Source organism: Leuresthes tenuis, unplaced genomic scaffold (assembly GCF_036924035.1).
Source record: "Leuresthes tenuis unplaced genomic scaffold, fLeuTen1.0.hap1 SCAF_3, whole genome shotgun sequence".
Lineage (NCBI taxonomy): Eukaryota > Metazoa > Chordata > Actinopteri > Atheriniformes > Atherinopsidae > Leuresthes > Leuresthes tenuis.
This window is the reverse complement of record NW_027325357.1, coordinates 17,199,234-17,217,876: the sequence shown is the minus strand read 5'-3', so window position 1 is coordinate 17,217,876 and position 18,643 is coordinate 17,199,234. Positions and strand designations below refer to the sequence as shown.

The window sequence follows — 18,643 nt, the reverse complement described above, 5'->3', positions numbered from 1 at the left end:
ACTGTATGAATATGATGCACATAGCTGCTGTGACTTCGCTCATTAGTTTTTGAATTCTTGTTCTGATGCCTCGACTTTAGCATTTCGCTCCTGTACTTCTTGGTTTTCGTAGCCAGAAGTAGATCAGAGGAATGGTCCTGAGCCAGAGCCCCAATACACTATGCACTCAAATTCAAAACAGATTTTAGGGAAGTGTTTACCCTAAGAAACTGAGAAAAGTTTAACTTAAGGCAGTATATGTGCATATTAAACAATGCATTTTGTGCATATCTTCACGCAGTTACTGGTGCTGAACTTGCTTACATCTTATTTTCCGTTTATGTTAGCTCTTTGTATGAACATCTGATGCCAAATTCAATCAAATTAAATAAGTGAAATGAAAATTGCAGAGTAGGACGACCCATAGTTGCTTTACATCATGATTATTCGAGGCTGTTTTTTTGCCTCAAATATTTAGTAGATTTTACGAACGAAGACAAACAAACCAAAAAAGTACTATACACAAATGTAGGTCTTGATGTGTTCTTTATTTATATTTAATATGCAGCAGTAACTTTATGATTTGAGCAGAAACGCTGACTTAAGCAGAATTAATCCATTGAGTCAGATTTTCACTAGAGTTCAAACCAATACTTTACCAGCAGGGTGTTCCAGATACCCACAGAGATCACTGAGGCAATCCTTCTGTGGTCCTGAGGTGTACATGACACAACAACACAAAACAACTAATAAACACAGAGAACACAGCAGCAGTCAGTCCCATTCATGCTGATTTAACCAGTGTTATGGTTTGCACCTCAGGACCCACCATAGAATCCAATGGAACCCCCAGTTCAATTTAGCTCTGGGGTGATGACATATCATCCCCTCATCCAATAAGTCTAAAAGACATAAATGTTGCTCTGTATAATCCATATTTCAAGAGTGAAGACGTCTCTGTAAATAGAAACTGTGTGTAGCTCTCTGCTTCACAGCCTGTGCTGTTTCAAATCACAGATCCTGATATAACATTTCTCTCCGAGCCAGAAGCCTGGATACAGCGGCTCTGTGAATTTGGCTTCTACCTTGTAAAGAAACTTCATACTGTCCAACACCTCATAGAAAGACAGTGTTCCCGCTTTGAAGTTCAGGTAAACTCCGATCCGGTGATGACAGGGGAGTGTTGTGAGCTGGACGCTGTTAGACATGTGGCTCACAGAGTATGTTTTGGAGCGATCCAGACTCCAAGACTTTGCATTCCCCCCAAAGGCGGACTTGGAAGTGCAGGATTTTCTGTCTAGTCCTTTGTAGGCAAGGGCTATCTCTGCCTTATCCCCTTTCATTTCAATTTCATAGTAGCATCGCTCGGCCTGCAGTCCCTCCCTGCACAGCACCTGCCGTCGATGGATGAACCTTTGTGGGTAACGCGTGACTGGAATTTTACACGTCTGTGGGCTCAGTATCACCTCTTTCTCTCCTTCAGAAATTTTCAGGTCCTGGTGAGCCGTTTCTGGGTCCAGAGAAAGTTCACATGCATCTGAGACAAAGAAGAAGCACTTTAGGAGTAACGGTTGCAGTTGACTGTGCATGAAGTGCTGCCATAGAGAGCAGTGGGTCTGAGGATAAACTCACATTGCAGAAACTCTTCTCTGGTTTGAGGCTCCTCTGCGCTTTCAGTCCGAATCCTGTTACCTCCAGAGAGACCTTTGAGACAAAGTCAGATCATTTTTGATGGGAACTCAGAATGAAATTTATAAGTCATTGAAGGAAAACGCTTCGTCTCACCCCTGGTAATGTCCCAATGAGTAGTCTTTGAAACTCAGTGCTATTAGTGCTAATCATAACTCTTATTCTTATGATGTGATTAAAAGTGACTAAATGTGACTAAAAGTGACTAAATGTGACTAAAAGTGCTCCGTAAACAAAGCACTCTTCTTATAGCTGTGGTTGTATTTGAGCCCACTGTGCAAGTCTTTGAGATTAAGTAAAAGGAACTTGTATTTCATTTGCATTGCTGAACAGTTTTGAAAAGTATATTCTGAATGTCATCTGAAATTGTTTAGTTCGGGTGTCCCGGGCTTTTGGGCCAGATAGTCTGAGATGAGATGGAAACAGAAGTAATCGCTACAATCTGAAGCAGAAAAATTGTACTTGTTTGTAATCACAAAAAGGGAAAATGAAGAACAAGGTCTTCAAAAATCACCAAGAAACAGCTGCGTAAAGGGGCAGGCAAATAAATATTGAATTGACCCACGACAGACTGGATTATAGCTTGCAGAACCTCCCATTTATTCTCTGATGGGACGATTAGTCTCCTCTCCTCTTACCTTCAAACCTTTTTTCTTTAGATTTAGCCTCTACCTGTGATAAACAAACTCACGTGCACGTTGCCACCTCTACAGGTGAGAGACTTGGGTATTTTCCACAATAAATGCTTATCTCTGTGGACTTTTTCTTTATTATCTCACATTCTTGACAAACAGCATAACTTATCGCCACTGACACCTTGATAGGTCTGATTAGAACTATTGTTTGCAGCTGATAGGAACTGCAGGCTGCAGTTCAAAGTGTGTTTCCTCTAAGCACATATGGTTTGTGCAGTTGAATACTAGAGTGGGGAAAAGTTCATTCATGATATCGGTACATTATTCAACATATTTGATTGTCTTTGTCTTGATACAACTCTTAGCTAAATTTAAGAAATCACTACCCTTGGAGGACATTCGGCCGTCTTCCTTTTTTCAATATGGAATCACATTGTAAGTTTTATTCCTAAAACATAAACCTGGCAAGTCTAAATAGTCTGACTATGCAAATGAGTCTGCCATTAAAAGCGTTTGACTTAAGGAGCTGTTGCACCTGGCTGATTGGTAGGAAACATGGTCCCAACCAGAGAGCTGTCAGTGGAAACGATTAACAGGATTACAAAAAAAACTTCTTTAAAAAAAACTAATATCCACAATCATTAATCATACGGGGGTTGATGTCAGGTAAAGGACTGGAGAAGATTGCAGTGATTACCTCTACTTTTCTGATTCCATCAATCAGAAGGAGGTTTAGTGATGCTGGGGTACTTTTTTAGGATGATAATGTAAATTAATTTTCTTCAGGAGGGACACGCCAACACAATGGCATGGCATCAAAGTCTTTATCAGAGTTAAAATCGAAAAAGAAAAATGTCCCTGACAAGGCTTAATCCTGCAAAACTAATCGGTGTACTGCTCCAAAGAAAGCTGGAAACTGACTGGTGAAGCCAGAGGAGGTGCAACACAGTACCGACTGTGACTTATTTGCTTTATGATTCCTTTTTGTTTTACACTACATTATCTGGGGGGAAAAAGGCCTGAATGCAACTGATTTGTGTGATAAATGTGTTTTATGTATTTATTTATATTTTACTAAATGAAAAAGCTGAATGAACATCCTCCATAAATCTTTTCTAGAGGTTGTACAACTCACACCAGTAGTGGGAGGAACTGACTGTCACTGTTGGGGTTTGTGGGTTTTGTTATGTTCATGGGGTTTTAGTTAATGGGGTTTTTGATATTTAGTTGATTCTTTGCCTTCTGATTTCTTGATTTTTCCATGTTTGGTTCATGTTAGTTTCCATCTATTCTTGTCTTCGCCCCTAGATGTCCTCAGTTGTCTTAGTCTCTTTGCTGTTGTCTCCTCTTTCATGGTTCTCCTGTCTTGTTCTGCTTGCTTTTTGTTCAATTTAGAATTTCAAATTTGTCTGTGCCCGTTGTTTGCTCAATAAAGGCTTCTTTTTTTTTGTGCCTCTAGTCAGTCTGCATTTGGGTCCACCTCTATCTCTTTTACCACGTCCCAGCAGTCTTGCCTTTCTGTCAAAAAGTGAGCTTAGAAAATTTAAGTAAAGATAAGCTGTAGTGGATGAAATGGAACACAAGACTGTGACCCAGTATTTTTTACTATAATTTTTTATTGCGTTTTATTTTTTATATTTTGTTGGTGAGATTTAGATCATAAAAGTTAGGTTTTTATTTTGAAAAAAAAAAATTCAAAGAGACCCTCTCCTTATTGAAAAGTGAAAACAAGCCTTAAAAACACATGCTTTTGGTTTCCAGCGGGTCTCCATCGTGAAAATCTATATTTATCCTATTCATCCACCACAAATCCACTCTCTATTGATTCTCACTTTTTATATAATCTGACTCTCTGGGAGAACGGTATAAAGACAAGTTTCTGTCTCTAAATGTGAAATTCAGAGACACATTGAGGCAGATTTTACAAAAACAGCCATTTGGAAACAGTTTCAGGTACAAACCAAGGGAGCGTGATACACTGGCTTCACATATTAGCTGCACGTCATCCTCATCTGTCTCTCCATCTGATCCCATCTGCTCTTCCCTGTCTGCTTTAAAAAAAATTAAAAAAACAAGAACACAGACATTTTGTTTTAAACTGTGATAGGAGACAGGGTTTCCATGTGTCACCGAAGATACGTACCAGTGGAGGAGATTGAGGCAAATTCTTTGTCACAGAACTCCTCCAGATGCCTCCCGAGCTGTTCAACAGCTCTCTTTGTAACCTGAAAGGGGAGGAGAGGATCCTCTGAACCCTTAGGGAGACGCTGGAAATGATCTCCATCACAGAGGCGTCGCACACGGGGCCATTCCTGTGAGAGGAGACTGGATGTAGTCATGGAGGGACTTTCTCATACCAGACACAGGTGAAGTTTTAAGTGATGTAAATGCATTTACCTGCAGGAAATACACACTGCTCTCAGTTTGTGCCAAACAGTCCAACTGAGCATCCCTCTTCTTCATCTCCTCCATTTTCATCTCGAGGGTCTGCTGTGAGATGTAAACCTGAGCTGCAGCCGCCTCCGCCTGAGCTCCAATCAGCTCCTTCGTGGACATGAAATGTCTCTGAAGGCGGTCAATGACTTGGACGAGAATGCTTTCACAGTAGTCCTCTGTTTTTATGGCCTCCTCCTATTTCACACAGAGGTTAGTAGGATCAGTGAATCTTTGGACCGAGACATGCACAACACTAACAATAAAACTCACCCGAATCTGCACAATCATCTTCCCCATGTTCTCCCACTTCTTCTCTTGCTCCTGCAGAATCCGCCTTAGTTTTGTCTGCCTCTTCCTCAGCTCCTCCTGAAATGTATTTTAAGCACTGGAGTTAAAGCAGGTCTCACGTAACATTCTCTTTTTGCCTACCAAAGTGTCACTTTCCATTTGTTTGGAGGAAAGATCAGTGTTTTCCTTTGTGTGCTCAGTCTATCTTCAGTAGATTTGAAACATATATCAAACAGGGCGACACAGAGAAGGTGAATTTTTAACAGTTGAACAAGAAAAACAGACAACCAGGAAACTGAGGACTTGGATGTTTCAGTTCTCAGCATACGGTACAATAAATCTGTTATATTTTAACCGGTGCCGACGTTACAAACTTTACAAATCAAACTCCTGTTCAAAGTACAAATCCATACTGTTAGTGTTTTTAACATTTATCTCATGATATACCCTGTGTTACAATTACCTTACAATGCTTTAATTGCATTGCTATGCTTTAATTGCATTTCCTACGCTATACCATATATATATCCTATATGACATATACTGCATTAGTTCCAGTCATGTGGCGAGGAAATAAGGGTGCTTGTGAACAAAGGAAGATGCCTCAGGACGGAGTCTTCCAGAGGTCAACCGAGTTCACACTACAAACCAACAATGGCTGATTCACACTAGTTCATTGATGTATCTCTTTGTATGATTGTCGTCAAGGTCTCACACTCTAATTGGCAGATGTGCCTCCATACGTAAATGCATACGTAAACGACCGACGTTCTGAATTTTCTATGAAACCCTTTGTTTTGTAAAGCTCTTCCCCCTTTCTTATCTCTGAATAAAACCAGGCTGCTGCAATGAGGGAGTCGGAGATTGTTGTTGGTTGCTTAGACACATACACACCTGTGGCTGAAGCGGCGACGGCTCTCCCCTTTTGCAAAAGCTGAACTTTATATTGATCTCTTGTGTGGTTCTTTCTGTTTAAGGTGGGACTTCGTTAGTAAGAACGAAAAACCCCATCACATACCATATGTAAAGTGACATATTGGATATCTCTTATCTCAGCTGAATCTGAGGTTAATAAAATATTTCTATTCATAAATATTTTTACATTTGAGGATCTAAAAAAAAACACCCCCAAGTAACATAATTCAGTCATTCAACCCCAGACAGGGAAACAGTTATGATTGTAACTATTTTTTGCTGACAATATCAACAGGATGCATGAATAACAAAACTAAAAGTCTTGTGTTACCATTTTATACTTGATTAAGCTTGCCAGAAATTCTAAAACAGTTTTTGTGTGTGTGTGTGTGTGTGTGTGTGTTGTTACAACCCAGCCTGTGACACCTTAACCCTTAATCATAAAAGACTAAAACAGAGTTTTAATCAAGCAAAGGGATTTCAGATTAAAAAAAGCATCTTAAAGGTAAAAAGTAATAATGACAACGATAAAGATGATTTGTACATTTTGTAAAATCCTCATTTATCCTGTTGTAAACAGGCTTATGATGCATTATTTCAGATTGTCTTGGCATCAAATGGCAGAGCTGATAGAGACACGGTGCACATTTGTTTAACCAAATTGCAATGCAAAAGTCATTTGGGATTATTCAAAGGGGTCTTCTGTTTGAGAAAAACAACTGAGTAAGTGAAGGCTGTATCATTAGATACATCTAAAAATGAAAGAAAGTTGTTGTTCTGTCATACTTCTTTCATTAAAAATAAAGTACACTTGTATTTCCTTTTAATAATTTAAATGAAAACCAGCAACAGATGATCAACTTTGAATGTTGATCATCTGTCTATTATCAGCCGTCTGATGAGTTGTACACAGCAACACAAGCTTCCTTAACAACACATCTCTGCATGCTCAAAATGTATTTACCTATTTTTTCTGACAACATGAAGTGATCAAACCTGAGATATTTTGAGAAAAGAGAGTTTTGCCTCTTTAGGCTTTTATCATCATAAGACTGGTTGTTGGGTGAGTTTTTTCCTGCCAACAGAGGAATCCCCGCAGCCTGCACAACATTAAACATTAAAGCAGTGTTTATTCCATTTTAATTATTCTTTTGTTGGCAAACTGGCTCAGGAAGTAAATTCAAAAGTACCACAAGTGATCTATGATGATTCCCCAGAGGAGGTCCGCTTGAAATTTAAAACTGAACTCAAAATCTTATTTAGAGGCCACTATGTTTTCATTAACATCAGCTGTTCTGAATCTGATAGTTGTTCTGTTTCTGAGGGTGAAGCTGTAGCACAAGATAAGACTATAAGACTTACATCAAGTTAAACCTGGATCCCAACTGAACTCCGACAGTTGCCGGTCTACAACTAAGCAGGTTTGCAGTTAGTGAAATCACCCTCCTGGGGTACTAACTTATTTCTTTGTGCTTGTTTTTTTTTACGTACCTGCTTCATCATCTGTTCCTCCTTCATAGATCCAATGCTGTGCCCTCTGTGCTCAGCTGAAGCACAAAGAGCACAAATGATCTCTTCATCTGTGCAGCAGTAAACATCGAGGGCTCTCTTGTGACGCAAGCACAACGGGCTCCAAGATGTTCCTGTGCTGCTCCGAGGTCTTTTCAGCTCCTCCAGGGACGCCGCGAAATGCTGCTTTCTTCTTTTCCTCTTCTCACTTCCCTCCGTGTCTTTTATCACTTCAGCCAGAGCTGTGTTCTTGATCAAAGAAGGCCTGGAGGGAAACATCTGTCCGCATTCAGGGCAGCTGTAGTCCACCTTGTCCTGATCCCAGCAGTCCGTGATGCACCGCAGGCGGAAGCCGTGTCCACACGGCATGGTTGCTGGATTCATGAGAAGCTCGTCGCAGATCTGGCAGGAGAGACGGTTCTTCCTCACTGGAATATAAAGCTCTGCCATGTTTGTGCGCGAAAGGCGCACTTCCTCTCTTTGGTTTCGTTTCCTGCACATCTGACTCAGAGGGTTTCTGTGTCTGGTTTGTTGATCTCTCAGTGAAAGTGGGTGTGTCTCATATTTGAACCGATTTCAAAAAGTAAAGAGGGTGTGTGCGCACGCTGTAATGTTTTAACTGAAACCTGACTCATGCAACAGGCATTCTTCATCATCTCCAAATCCTTTCTGCTCTCAGGGGTTCTCGGTCTTGGCGCTTTCATTTCTTTAATGTGAGACAAGTTCTCACTTGAATGAAAACAAAAATAATAATATTTTTCTCAGCTTCAATTTGAAACTTTCAGGTTGATGCTGGAACAATTAGTCAGGGATTTTAAAGGCAAACTTGAGACATATTTCTCAGAATTTAACACAGCAGCACAGTGGTTAGTGGTGTTGTGTGCACTCTGACCACATCTAAAACCAGATGGAGATCTGCTGTATACACGCTGATGCGTGTATTCCACTTTAAAATGCTGTTAAGTTTGGGCTGATTCCTGCATGCTGTGGAGAGATTTTTAAAACATTTAAAAAAAAGAGTAAAAGTGAGTCCAACTTGAATGACAGTATAACTTTATTACAGTATTCACGTCCATGTAAAACAAAGACAAAAGCCATGATAAATAGGTTTCACCATTTATGCGTATTTTCATTTTCTTAACCTGTCCAATAAAAAAAAATAAAGAAATTAGACATGAAGATAAAGAAGAAAAAGGTTCTGTGCTGGAAATAAAAGCCAAAGTTGTCCCTGTGAGCTGAACAGCTGTCTGGTGAGTAAGAAGAAGTTGATGAGTCTGTTCTTATTGTGAGTAAAAATGCCTGTTCTCATGTCCATTCTGCCTACAGGTCAGTAAAGTCAGGACGACTGTCTCGATGGTCCCAGAGTAAAGGCAAGAAGACAGCGTTCGACGGAGACTGAGCAAGAATAAAGTCTATGTGGTAAACAGGAGCTCATCACCTCTTCAGACCACAACTAGCAAAAAGTAAAATACTCACGCCAGTGACGGCGGTTCACTCCTTTCCTCGTTCTGAGAGGTGAAACCAAGGAATGGTATATCTATAACATGTAACTGGCTTGTGCCGAGTCCAGCCTCGTCTCAAGTGTTAATACATAAAATCTACTCAAAATAACTTTAAAATCGAAAAAAGTCGTGTAGTGCTTCCAGCTCATTTACGGACCCACTGTAGCAGGTAAGAGGCACACAGAGTAAATCATGTAAATCTAAGTTTGGATACAAAATTGGGGGCAGTGGGATAATTCTGAGAGGCTCAATACAAAAGGATGCTCTTTCTTTCTTTCCTTCTTTTTTTCTGACCGACATCATTAATACCGAACTTCTTACAGGCAACGCTTCATCACTAAAAGCCTTTGGTCGAAGCCTGGATCAACCTGTAAAACCACACTGATGCTGGGCAGTCGACACCTGTGTGACCTCTGACAGTGAAATCCATCCGTCAGAACGTGTAACCTAATGCTGTGTTCAGAGTTTGATCGGTGAGAACACGGTCAGTCGTTTCTCTGATCTCCTGATTGAAACTGTTTATCGAAGAAGAAAAAAAACCAAAAAAAAACCAAAGGATGTCAATGGTTGATTCTCATTGGAGTAGCTCCTCCCAGGATATGGGCTTGGAGAAGACCTCCCGCTCCAGCCAAAGGTCATAGTTCATTTGGAAGTCCTCGGGCAGGTCCACTCGCTGTCCCAGAACACTCTGAAGACAGTTGTCCACGGGCATGAAGTCGGGATTGCTGTGGCTCTTGTCGTAGCGCCGGCTGTTGAAACGTTCGATGTTGGCTCGCAGGGCGCACTCCTCGGCCTGGAAGTCCCACGGACGAGCATCGAGATCTGTTCCCAGAAACAAACAGTCAAGCTTAGTGCGTTTTGGTCTGAACAAAGCAAACACAGCTCAACTGAAGCTCTACGATCTTACTCTTCACCAAAAGCACTGCAAGTGTTCAGCGAATCAAACATTACGATGCTAAACAACTTCAGACAGCTACCGTAGAGGGCTCAGCATTCATCCACAGAGCCTGAAATACTTCTTTATGCTGTGAACCTTTGATGTGATTTGATTTACAGCAAAATATAAGATATGATCTGCGATCTTATTGTCACACCGGGTCGTATTTTAAACTACAACACCCTGAAAGAGATCAGATTTCTCTGTCCTATGTGGCAGAAGTGGCCTTCATAAACACTTTTTAATATTTAAACAACACTGTCAACGAACATCAATACAGCATAAGTCAGCCTGGTACTGCTTCAACCAAAGAGCAGGAAAATACCATCATACATCTGGGCCAGTTTGGTACGTTCAGAGCGGTGCTTCTGTTTCTGCTCACCGTTTCCATAAGCCCAGTCGTCGTTGAGGCGATGTCGGACTTTCTGGTAGATGGCAGACATGGTCTTCATGTTGCTCTTCCTCCACTGCCGCCCCAGGTATTTGGTCTGCACTTTGAGCAGTTTCAGGACGTACAGCTGCATCATGGCCTGCTTCACCTTCAGCGCCCTCTTCAGGATGGGAGCCGATTTAAACACGACCAGCATCTAGCGGAGCAAACGATCATTATAAAGACATCCACGAGTCACACTGCCCTGTAAAGTCAGCTGTGAAGTTCTCTCACCATTGTTCTGGAGTGCTTCCACTTGGTCAGTTTGTTCAGGATCCTCAGCAGGTCAATACACGAAAACAGATTCCTCCAGCAAAACTGATTGTTGTCCCCCGCTTCCTGTGACACCGAAAGCATTGAAAGTTGGAAAACGTATAAGCATCAGCTCCAAATCAGCGGTCACAGCGACCAGAAACTCACCAAACTCTCAGCAGTTAACTCTGGAAGCTCGTGCACCACACAGTACGGGAAGTCGAGCACTGAAATGCTGTTGGACAAACAAGATTGAGATCAGAAATAAAAGCAATTTAAGGAAAGTTCACCAAACTCTCTGCTATAGAAGACATCTTATTTTCTTCTGTTTCAAATGACCCTGAAAGCACCTGTTCTTAGCCGTGATGTACGACATAATGTTCTGGTTGAAAAACTTGAGGATGAGCGGGATGCAGTTGGCAAACACCAGGTGCTGAGCCATGTACTCAAACTATAAAAACGGCACACAAAGACACACTTAGTTCAGTTAAAGGGGGGGGGGTTTCACATATCTGAACACAAGCATGTAGCGTACAGACCTGGTAGATGTGGTTGAGTTTGAAGTGTTTCAGAAGCAGCAGCAGGATGGCAGAGATGGCTTTCACAATGATTTCTTTGTGCCGGTTGACATCGACTCCGAGCTTCATGCTCTGCAGCACCGTGGTCCTGCACAGTCCGACAGACGAGGTCAGCGCCTCACAGCAAAGCCATTCAACCAGCAGACTGAACCGTTCACATTTAAATAAAACCCCTTCGAAGCCTGTAATCCTGCACCTCGACTTTAGACTATCGGCTTCTTCTTTGAGCTCATTGCATGCCAACACTGTGAATGTGAATCCCTCCACTTAAAACACTGTCATCACTGTCGTGTTTTTTGTAAATTGAGGTATATTCGATCTACTCACGGCATTTCCTCTGGCAGCACGTCTGCCAGGATGTTAATGGAGTCCGTTTTGGCTTTGGATGTCGGAGCGGCAGCAAGCAGGATCTTCAGCAATGCAATCTAGCATTCAGAGAGAAACACCACAGCGTCAGAACGACAAAGAAATAAACACTAACTATCGACATATCTATTCACCTGTTACGGGTTTGCATGTAATGTGATCCTAATACCAATTTCACGTTTTGTGATATTCAGTCTTTCGGCTTTGTCAAACAATGTCAGTCACCAGAGAGACTGTTTGGCCAGAAATCTTATCTAGCTTTCTAGTTTTAGCTATCTACACACATAGAAACAATTCGAATAGATATGGAGCACAAATGATCAAACAAAAGGAAGTTTTTCTTCATGCCATCCTTAATTTCCTCTTGGAAATCAGGCCGAATGAAAATTTTAGACAGCGAACTGTTCACTGGTGCCAGATGATTGATGTTTGATCGTATTCCAGCATCAATAAAACATCCTGATTGACAGCGCGAGAGAAGTCATAATACTGATAACCTTTGACCTTGAGTAGTAAAATGGGATGGTCTGTCATGGCCAGAAAGACTGTTTCATTCCCTGTTTCATGTGATGTGACACAACTGAAACACATCAAGTCACGACTGTTAACCTTTTGTCACCCAAAAAGAGGAGTTTCAGTGCCACATTGGTATGTGCGAGCTGTCATTGCTGACTCAGCTGACAACACGTTCGATGTTCCCCTCATTCTGCCTCTGTACTTATAAACCGCACAAGTCCTGCCTTGAACAGGCAACGTGAAAAGCACTACAGTTCACCATCAAAATTGATGAAATCCTAAACCTCTTCCGTTCCCCTGAAAAGTGTAGCACAGCAGTAAAATGTCAGTGATTTCCCGCCAATAAAAGCATTCTTTCCGGTGGCCAAAATGAACACAAAACTGAAACCAACAGGATAAAAAAAATGTGTATTTTGTAGCCAGCTGTCATTAATCACTTTCTTGTGCCGTAATTTAATTTCAGCTCAGCGTTACCATCTACTGTAATTTGCCGCTGCACAGCACACAGCTCCTCCTCTACTCTGTTGCATCGTTATTGTGTGTGAGAGCAACAGTAGAGACAGACGTGGCATTACTTAAAACAACTTTGTTACTGTAAATGCAATAAAAACTCCACAAGTGTCTATAAATTTCACTGAAAATGCAACTCCTAAACATCGTAAACTCTGATCAAAATGTCTGAATCTGGTGACTGTGGCAGCTCAAATCGAGTGGAGGCATTGATCTAAAATCGATTAATATCAAAGTATAGAAAATCAATTTTAATGAAGCACCAAACTGCATCATGAGTTCAATCAAGGCTGCCATGTTCGACAGTAGCTAAATATAAAGTGTCCTAGAAGCTGTTGAGCCACAAACAACACAAACCATGTATTGAGGCAAACTGGGCAGAATTCCCTGATAGAGAAGCTCAGTGGAGCACATCTCCACGTCCTCTTCACCCTGATGACAAGAAGAACAGAAAAGAAAAAGATGTGTTGCAGCACTAAATAAGTTCACCAAAAAGGCTACGAACCTTCGAGGCCGACAGCAGAATGTTGCTCCAAACCTTTTCTTATTCGAATCAAACAATTCAACTGTTGTTTCCACTTACACCAGACAGAGGGGTTTTCTGGAATTCCTCCTCCTTTACAATCTGTATTTCTGCTATAGAGACGTACTTGTGCTGAAAAATAAGAAGGCAATCACTTAAACTCAAGGAGGACTAATTAAATAAATGCTGACATTCAGCAGGGGATGTTGCAATACCTGCTTTAACGTCCTGATGCTCTCGTGAATTGGTCTGGGCAAACCAACCACTGTGTCCGTATCACTGCAAGACAAAATATATAGAGATAAAATATCTCAGGGCACATACACAAAGGTGCTTAGTTGCAGCCAAAAAAAAAACCGCAAACTCACCTTCCAAGTGTGTAACCAATGAATTTACTTCTACTTGATTCCAGAAAATTTTCTATATCTTTTTCTCTGTTGGAACAAAGAAAGCAATGAGAAGTCTATGCATCGATCAAATCTCTCTGAATTAGAATGAAAAGGTAATCAGTGAATAGTTAGAACATTACCTGACTTTGGGAGCCCACGGCAGACCCTTGGGGAAGGACACCCTCTCTGAAGGGGGGTGAGGAATGGGTGGAGGCATCACCTCGTCTCTTTCTAGTGGGAAAGTCTCTGCCTCTAAAGAGTTGTCATTGTCGTCATTGTCGTCCTCATCCTCACGAGAGTCATCGGCCTTGTAGGGATCCTTCTCATTGAATGTGTCCAGGTTGTCCTGTTTGATCAGCGCCTGAGTGAAGAGTTAAAATGTGGTTACACTGTGAAACTGTCTCAGGGTAACAAGCAGAAGATCTAACGTTACACTGCTGAACGGCTTGCCATTTAGATTTCAATATTTTAGTCTGACTATGAGTGTATTAAAGTAGCGTTATTTGTTTGGTAAGTAGTATTATTATATGTCAATAAAATGGCATTGTTACGAGTCACCAGCTGTCTCCACAGTCAGGATATGGAGGTTTTTACTTGTTTGCTTTGTAAATCTGTACCACGAGCAGCAGCAATGACTACCTTGTGTTCACGCCGTGCCCGTTTCTGTTGCTGCTCTATGAGGTCGGACGCCGACGCAGGAGGAGACGCTGCCCTCATACTGCGAATGACTCGAATGCTGTCCTCCGGTAGAGGAGGAAGACCCAGTTCCTGACGCTTTCGAACCTTTATGCCCTGCAGCTGCTCAAACCCTCCGAGTGTGAACTGAAGCAAAGAAGAGGGAAGGATTTTAGAACAAAATGCTTCTTTTTTTTTGTGTTAACAGACTTAAATCGTGCGTCTTCCCGTCTCTCACCAGTATGCTCTTCCACAAAAGCAACAACACCTTCTTCATTGGGAAGTGAGGAGCATGGCCGCTGCAGAACTTGGTCACCATACCAAAGAGCATGACAGAAATGGGCTCGTTGTTGAACAGAGGAGAGCCTGGATTGGAGCAGCAGGGTGGAATTCATTTCTTTATCAGACGTTGGACATATTCTTGATGCGACTGCAGTTGCTCTGATGAAACTTACCCAGCTCCGCTCTGAAGGTTTCCCTGGTGATCTTCCATTCAGGTCTATCAGCTGGATCATCCTGTCGGATCGTCTCCACCATCAAGTACATTATGTTAAGCAGCACCCTGAGATCCGTGCTGTCCGCGAGGGAGATGGCCGGTTTTCTGACCGCACTACTACAGGCAGCACTGTTACTGAAAAACAGAAAGCAGGTCACCATATTTTTAAGATGAATTTCAATGACCGGAAGTCTTGCAAAACAACCTAAAATATTTTCTTTTTTTCTTACTTGTGGTCCGAGAAAGCTAACGCTGACTGATTTAGCAATTAGTAATATTCTGTAGTGAAAACAACAGTTTTACTGTTACATACTCAATCTCCATGTTGAGCAGTTCCACCAGTGCAGAGAAAGTCCCCACATCGAGCAACAGAAATATGTTGTATCTCATCCAGTGCTGCACTTCAGCTTCAGAGCTGCACTCTGCAAAGGTCCCTGGAGGGAAAAAAAAAAAAAAAAGAGATGAAACCCTGAGAGACATACAGAGACAAACAAAAATATCCACCACGATCACAGCCCCTCTAGCAAGATTTGATTCTATTCTAAATAAATTAAAAGGGATGTGCACTGACCCTGAGCCATGTAGAGAATAGCTCTGGCAACTTTGAGTCTCTTCTCACGAGCAGTGACTTCCAGACTGTCCAGGAGGCGCATGGCGTGAGCTCTGTGCTGAGCAGCATCCAGCTCTGTCCACTTCTTATCAGACACTGAGGCACCGCAGGAGTGGAGAGATTGTATTGTTACACACGTATATTCTTCCTCTTCAATCCACAGTTAATGTCTGTTTCACTGGGTTTAAGAACTACTCACCATGAGCTCGGAATTCCTCCTCAAAGCACTTCCTATTGAGAGAAAATTCTGGTCCTTCGGTGTAGCTGTAAAGCTCTGGAACGTAAAATAATAAAAAAAAGACACACTTGTATGTATAATTATACAAGTTCTAAAAGAACGATGAATTCAGAAATCTCAACCATACACACCTGACAGCTCTGCGGCCCACTTGTCTGTGTCAGAATACTCAAATTCAAGATCTGGAGACTCAGACAGCCCCTGTGCACAACACACAACACAATGCATCAGCTCCAGCTTTAAGATGGAAACACTATGGAGGCACCAAATGATCCACTGACTATTAGAAGTACATATTCATAATGTGGCTGACTTTATTTATCCATTTATTTATTTCACTTCTTATTCTCAGTCTTAAAAAAGTGCAATCAGTGCATCTCAAAGAAAAATAGCTATTGAGAAACTGATTATATACACACAACTGAACTTAAGACTTAAAACACAAGACTCCTGCATTCAAAACGATCAGCCTAACTCTCTAAGAAACAGACACAACTATAAATTATCTTTATGACAAATATTGGCCCTCTTGTGTTATGAAACAAAACAATAAACAAGATCGGAAAACGTTTTTAAAAAAAAAAACGTGAAGCAAGTGTGACTCAAAGTAATTTGCTTTGGCTGGGAATATTTGCATTTTTACAAGTAGAAAATGAAATATTCAGTTCACTTACAATACACCAAAAAAACATTGTATAATGATGCAAAGAGCTTCCTAAATCATTTCATAAGCGCAGTGCAATTTTATGCTTCTGTTTAGTTTAGTTTAGATTATTCACGCATCGTTCAGTTAGTGCAACACAATACATGATGTATACAACAAGCATTACACAACTGAATGAGTGAAAAGGTCACTCCAAGCAAGCTATTTAAAGCTTTTAATAGGGTGCCCGATTATCCACGAGAACTGGATATGGGCCAGATATCCTTATAATATAAACAACATACAAATATATAATAGAAACACAATAAACAATCCCAGTATTCTGGTTACACTAGATTTGCTGGGAAGAACAATAGCAATAAGAGATATAATATAACAGATGGAAGAAGATACAGGTATCCATATAGTTATTAATCAGAACAATAAACATACATTGCCAGGAGTTGAGTCTTTAGTTTTGCCTTGAAGATGGAGATGGAGTGTGACATTTTTAGTTTTTTTCCAGTGATTTGATTTTTATTCCTAGTGGAATAGGTGTGCCCAGGAGTACAGATTGGGATGAGGTCACATAGTTTATGGTTTAGTTTGTGGACGGTCATGTACATTACACAAGCCTTCTGAAAGTAGTTACTCAGTAAGCCTCAGAAGATTGGAAAATCATTCCAGTGGGAGCGTTAAACTCAGACCATGTTAAGGTGTGTATGACTTTTTTTGGGAGGGTATCACAAGCTTTTTTAAATGGGTTGGGAATGTGTTACACCATATGATATTGCAATATTGTAAATGAGATTCAAATAAAGATTTATACAGATAAATTGAAATATTTTTTTCTATTTATCTAAGAGGGAAATCATGTTTTATCAGCTACAATAGTCTACCAGACTATCATTGGATGGCTTCATAAAATAAGACACTTAATTACAGATTAATACACCAATAAGCCATGAGAGGCTAAATGTAAATCGATATTTATAAACCTTAGGTCCAATCATCCATGTGGATATTACACAAAACCGCACAGCCCCTCATTGCAACACTGTACCCCAGCAGGATAGCGTCCCCTGCCATAATAGAAACTGTTTAAGGAAACAAACTCATCGCCCAAAGCTTTGGCTCGGCCTCAAAACTGCCCTGATCCCAATCCAGTCGAACATCCGGGAGATTAGACAGAAAAAGAGGATCCAAAGAGACATCACGCACAGCTACCAGGACCAAAACGATCCACAGTTAATCAATTAGTTGTCTAAGCACTTATCTGTATTGGCTGTACGTGATTAGACAATATTAGACGGGTGGCTTTAATGTTCCTCCTTAGTGATGCATAATCGATCACTTATGTAAAACTCATGCTTATCAAAGTTTCACCTTGCTGCTTGTTTTCAAAGTATAATTCAAACCATCACAGTGGGCACACCATAGAGATTATTTTATTACGTTATGATCCATCAGTCGCACACAGTTTCTTTGTAAACGACATTAATAAGTGCCCATTATAGCGCATATATACTAAAACTGCACTGTCGCGACGGGTTGGTAGATCAGAAACAAGAAATGGACCTGATACATATTGTTTTTGTACAGTAAGCCTGAGCTGACTGACAGGCAGTACAGTCTGGCCTGTGACTGGCTAGCACCAGTTAGCTACTCCCTATTAAGCTACACTGATGTCCGACTCTATAAAAGTTGACAGATAACAACAAGTGAAACACAGCTAGTTGCAATTGTAAGAAATCTACAGAGCCTAGGTTGTCCTTGTTCCTTATCAATTCATGTTGGAAATACTAGTTCAGCTAAACTAACAGGGTTAGCTAACATCAGAGTAGCAACAAGGGAGGCCTCGTTTCTCTAATGTTATCTGGAAACACAAGAAGAAGTTAAGACTTTTAACCACGTACCTCTGAGTCTTTTCTTGAATTTCGAGGGAATTCGCCCCTGCTTTTGTTGGGTAGCATTGCTCTCTGTTTATTGTTTACAGGTAGCCCACTACCGTTCCCACCGACGTCCATAATTTTTGGGCGATATGTACTCTCGCGAGATGTGAGTCTGTCTGCGAGAGTCTGCCTCTGACATCAGTCTGGTTGTATTCATAGACATATATGGTTGTATCCACATTTTATCTCAGTGCGGATTTATGGTTTAAAGCTTATATAAGAAGTTGCCACTGTTTCTGAGAAGTTTCAGTGACTGAAGTAGTAGCTTTCACTTCCATTTTAAAGTTTTTTTGTTTGTTTGTTTAATATTTGACAAATCTATTCTTATTTTACATTTATATTCTTTTCTTTTTGACAATGTGTTTTGTGCATTGTTTTTTTTTTTTTTATAACAAATTAGTTCAGAGTTGCAGTATTTGAGGATGCTCGGAGTCCAAGAATTTCATTACTAATAATGACACTTCAGTGTCGACCTCTATTTGATCAAATTTGGAAGCAGCTGACTCACAATCTGTTGCAGGAGTCTCAGCTTTTATTTGGAGTTTGATAAAGTTTATTACAGCTCCTTGCTGTTT

At 40.9% G+C, this 18,643-nt stretch overlaps 2 protein-coding genes across 3 annotated transcripts; both read right to left on the bottom strand.

Annotated features, from left to right (window-relative positions):
• Window positions 1-602: 602 nt before the first annotated feature.
• On the bottom strand, window positions 603-7,972 carry LOC140303434 (tripartite motif-containing protein 16-like protein). Of its 2 annotated transcripts, none has more exons than XM_072382196.1 (7): window positions 7,434-7,972; window positions 5,010-5,105; window positions 4,701-4,934; window positions 4,447-4,615; window positions 4,265-4,351; window positions 1,612-1,683; window positions 603-1,516 (listed from the first exon to the last, which is right to left on the bottom strand). In XM_072382196.1, the coding sequence occupies exons 1-7, from the start codon at window positions 7,950-7,952 to the stop codon at window positions 969-971; spliced, it is 1,725 nt and encodes a 574-aa protein (XP_072238297.1). In that variant the 5' UTR covers window positions 7,953-7,972; the 3' UTR covers window positions 603-968. The 2 variants fall into 2 exon arrangements, with proteins under 2 accessions (XP_072238297.1, XP_072238296.1); XM_072382195.1 differs by having other exon boundaries at window positions 604-1,516; window positions 4,265-4,354.
• Window positions 7,973-8,487: 515 nt separating this feature from the next.
• Window positions 8,488-18,173, bottom strand: strip1 (striatin interacting protein 1). Its single transcript, XM_072382194.1, has 20 exons — window positions 18,033-18,173; window positions 15,605-15,674; window positions 15,435-15,509; window positions 15,197-15,331; window positions 14,939-15,059; window positions 14,585-14,760; window positions 14,368-14,495; window positions 14,094-14,276; window positions 13,595-13,815; window positions 13,434-13,499; window positions 13,281-13,344; window positions 13,126-13,197; window positions 12,900-12,974; window positions 11,478-11,575; window positions 11,112-11,238; window positions 10,923-11,023; window positions 10,741-10,807; window positions 10,555-10,659; window positions 10,273-10,477; window positions 8,488-9,775 (listed from the first exon to the last, which is right to left on the bottom strand). The coding sequence occupies exons 1-20, from the start codon at window positions 18,141-18,143 to the stop codon at window positions 9,528-9,530; spliced, it is 2,448 nt and encodes an 815-aa protein (XP_072238295.1). The 5' UTR covers window positions 18,144-18,173; the 3' UTR covers window positions 8,488-9,527.
• Between the last annotated feature and the right edge of the window lie 470 nt (window positions 18,174-18,643).

Bases quoted from the DNA above. Each gene is read 5' to 3' on its own strand.
- strip1 (XM_072382194.1), bottom strand. From the start codon at position 18,143: ATGGACGTCGGTGGGAACGGTAGTGGGCTACCTGTAAACAATAAACAG. The intron at 15,332-15,434 runs GTGAGTAGTTCT...GCGGTGCCTCAG, and splicing joins GGAGGAATTCCGAGCTCATG to TGTCTGATAAGAAGTGGACA. The intron at 10,478-10,554 runs GTGAGAGAACTT...TTGCTCCGCTAG, and splicing joins GGAAGCACTCCAGAACAATG to ATGCTGGTCGTGTTTAAATC.
- LOC140303434 (XM_072382195.1), bottom strand. From the start codon at position 7,952: ATGTGCAGGAAACGAAACCAAAGAGAGGAAGTGCGCCTTTCGCGCACA. The intron at 4,616-4,700 runs GTAAATGCATTT...CTCCTCTCACAG, and splicing joins GCAGTGTGTATTTCCTGCAG to GAATGGCCCCGTGTGCGACG. The intron at 1,517-1,611 runs GTGAGTTTATCC...TCTTTGTCTCAG, and splicing joins CAGAGAAGAGTTTCTGCAAT to ATGCATGTGAACTTTCTCTG.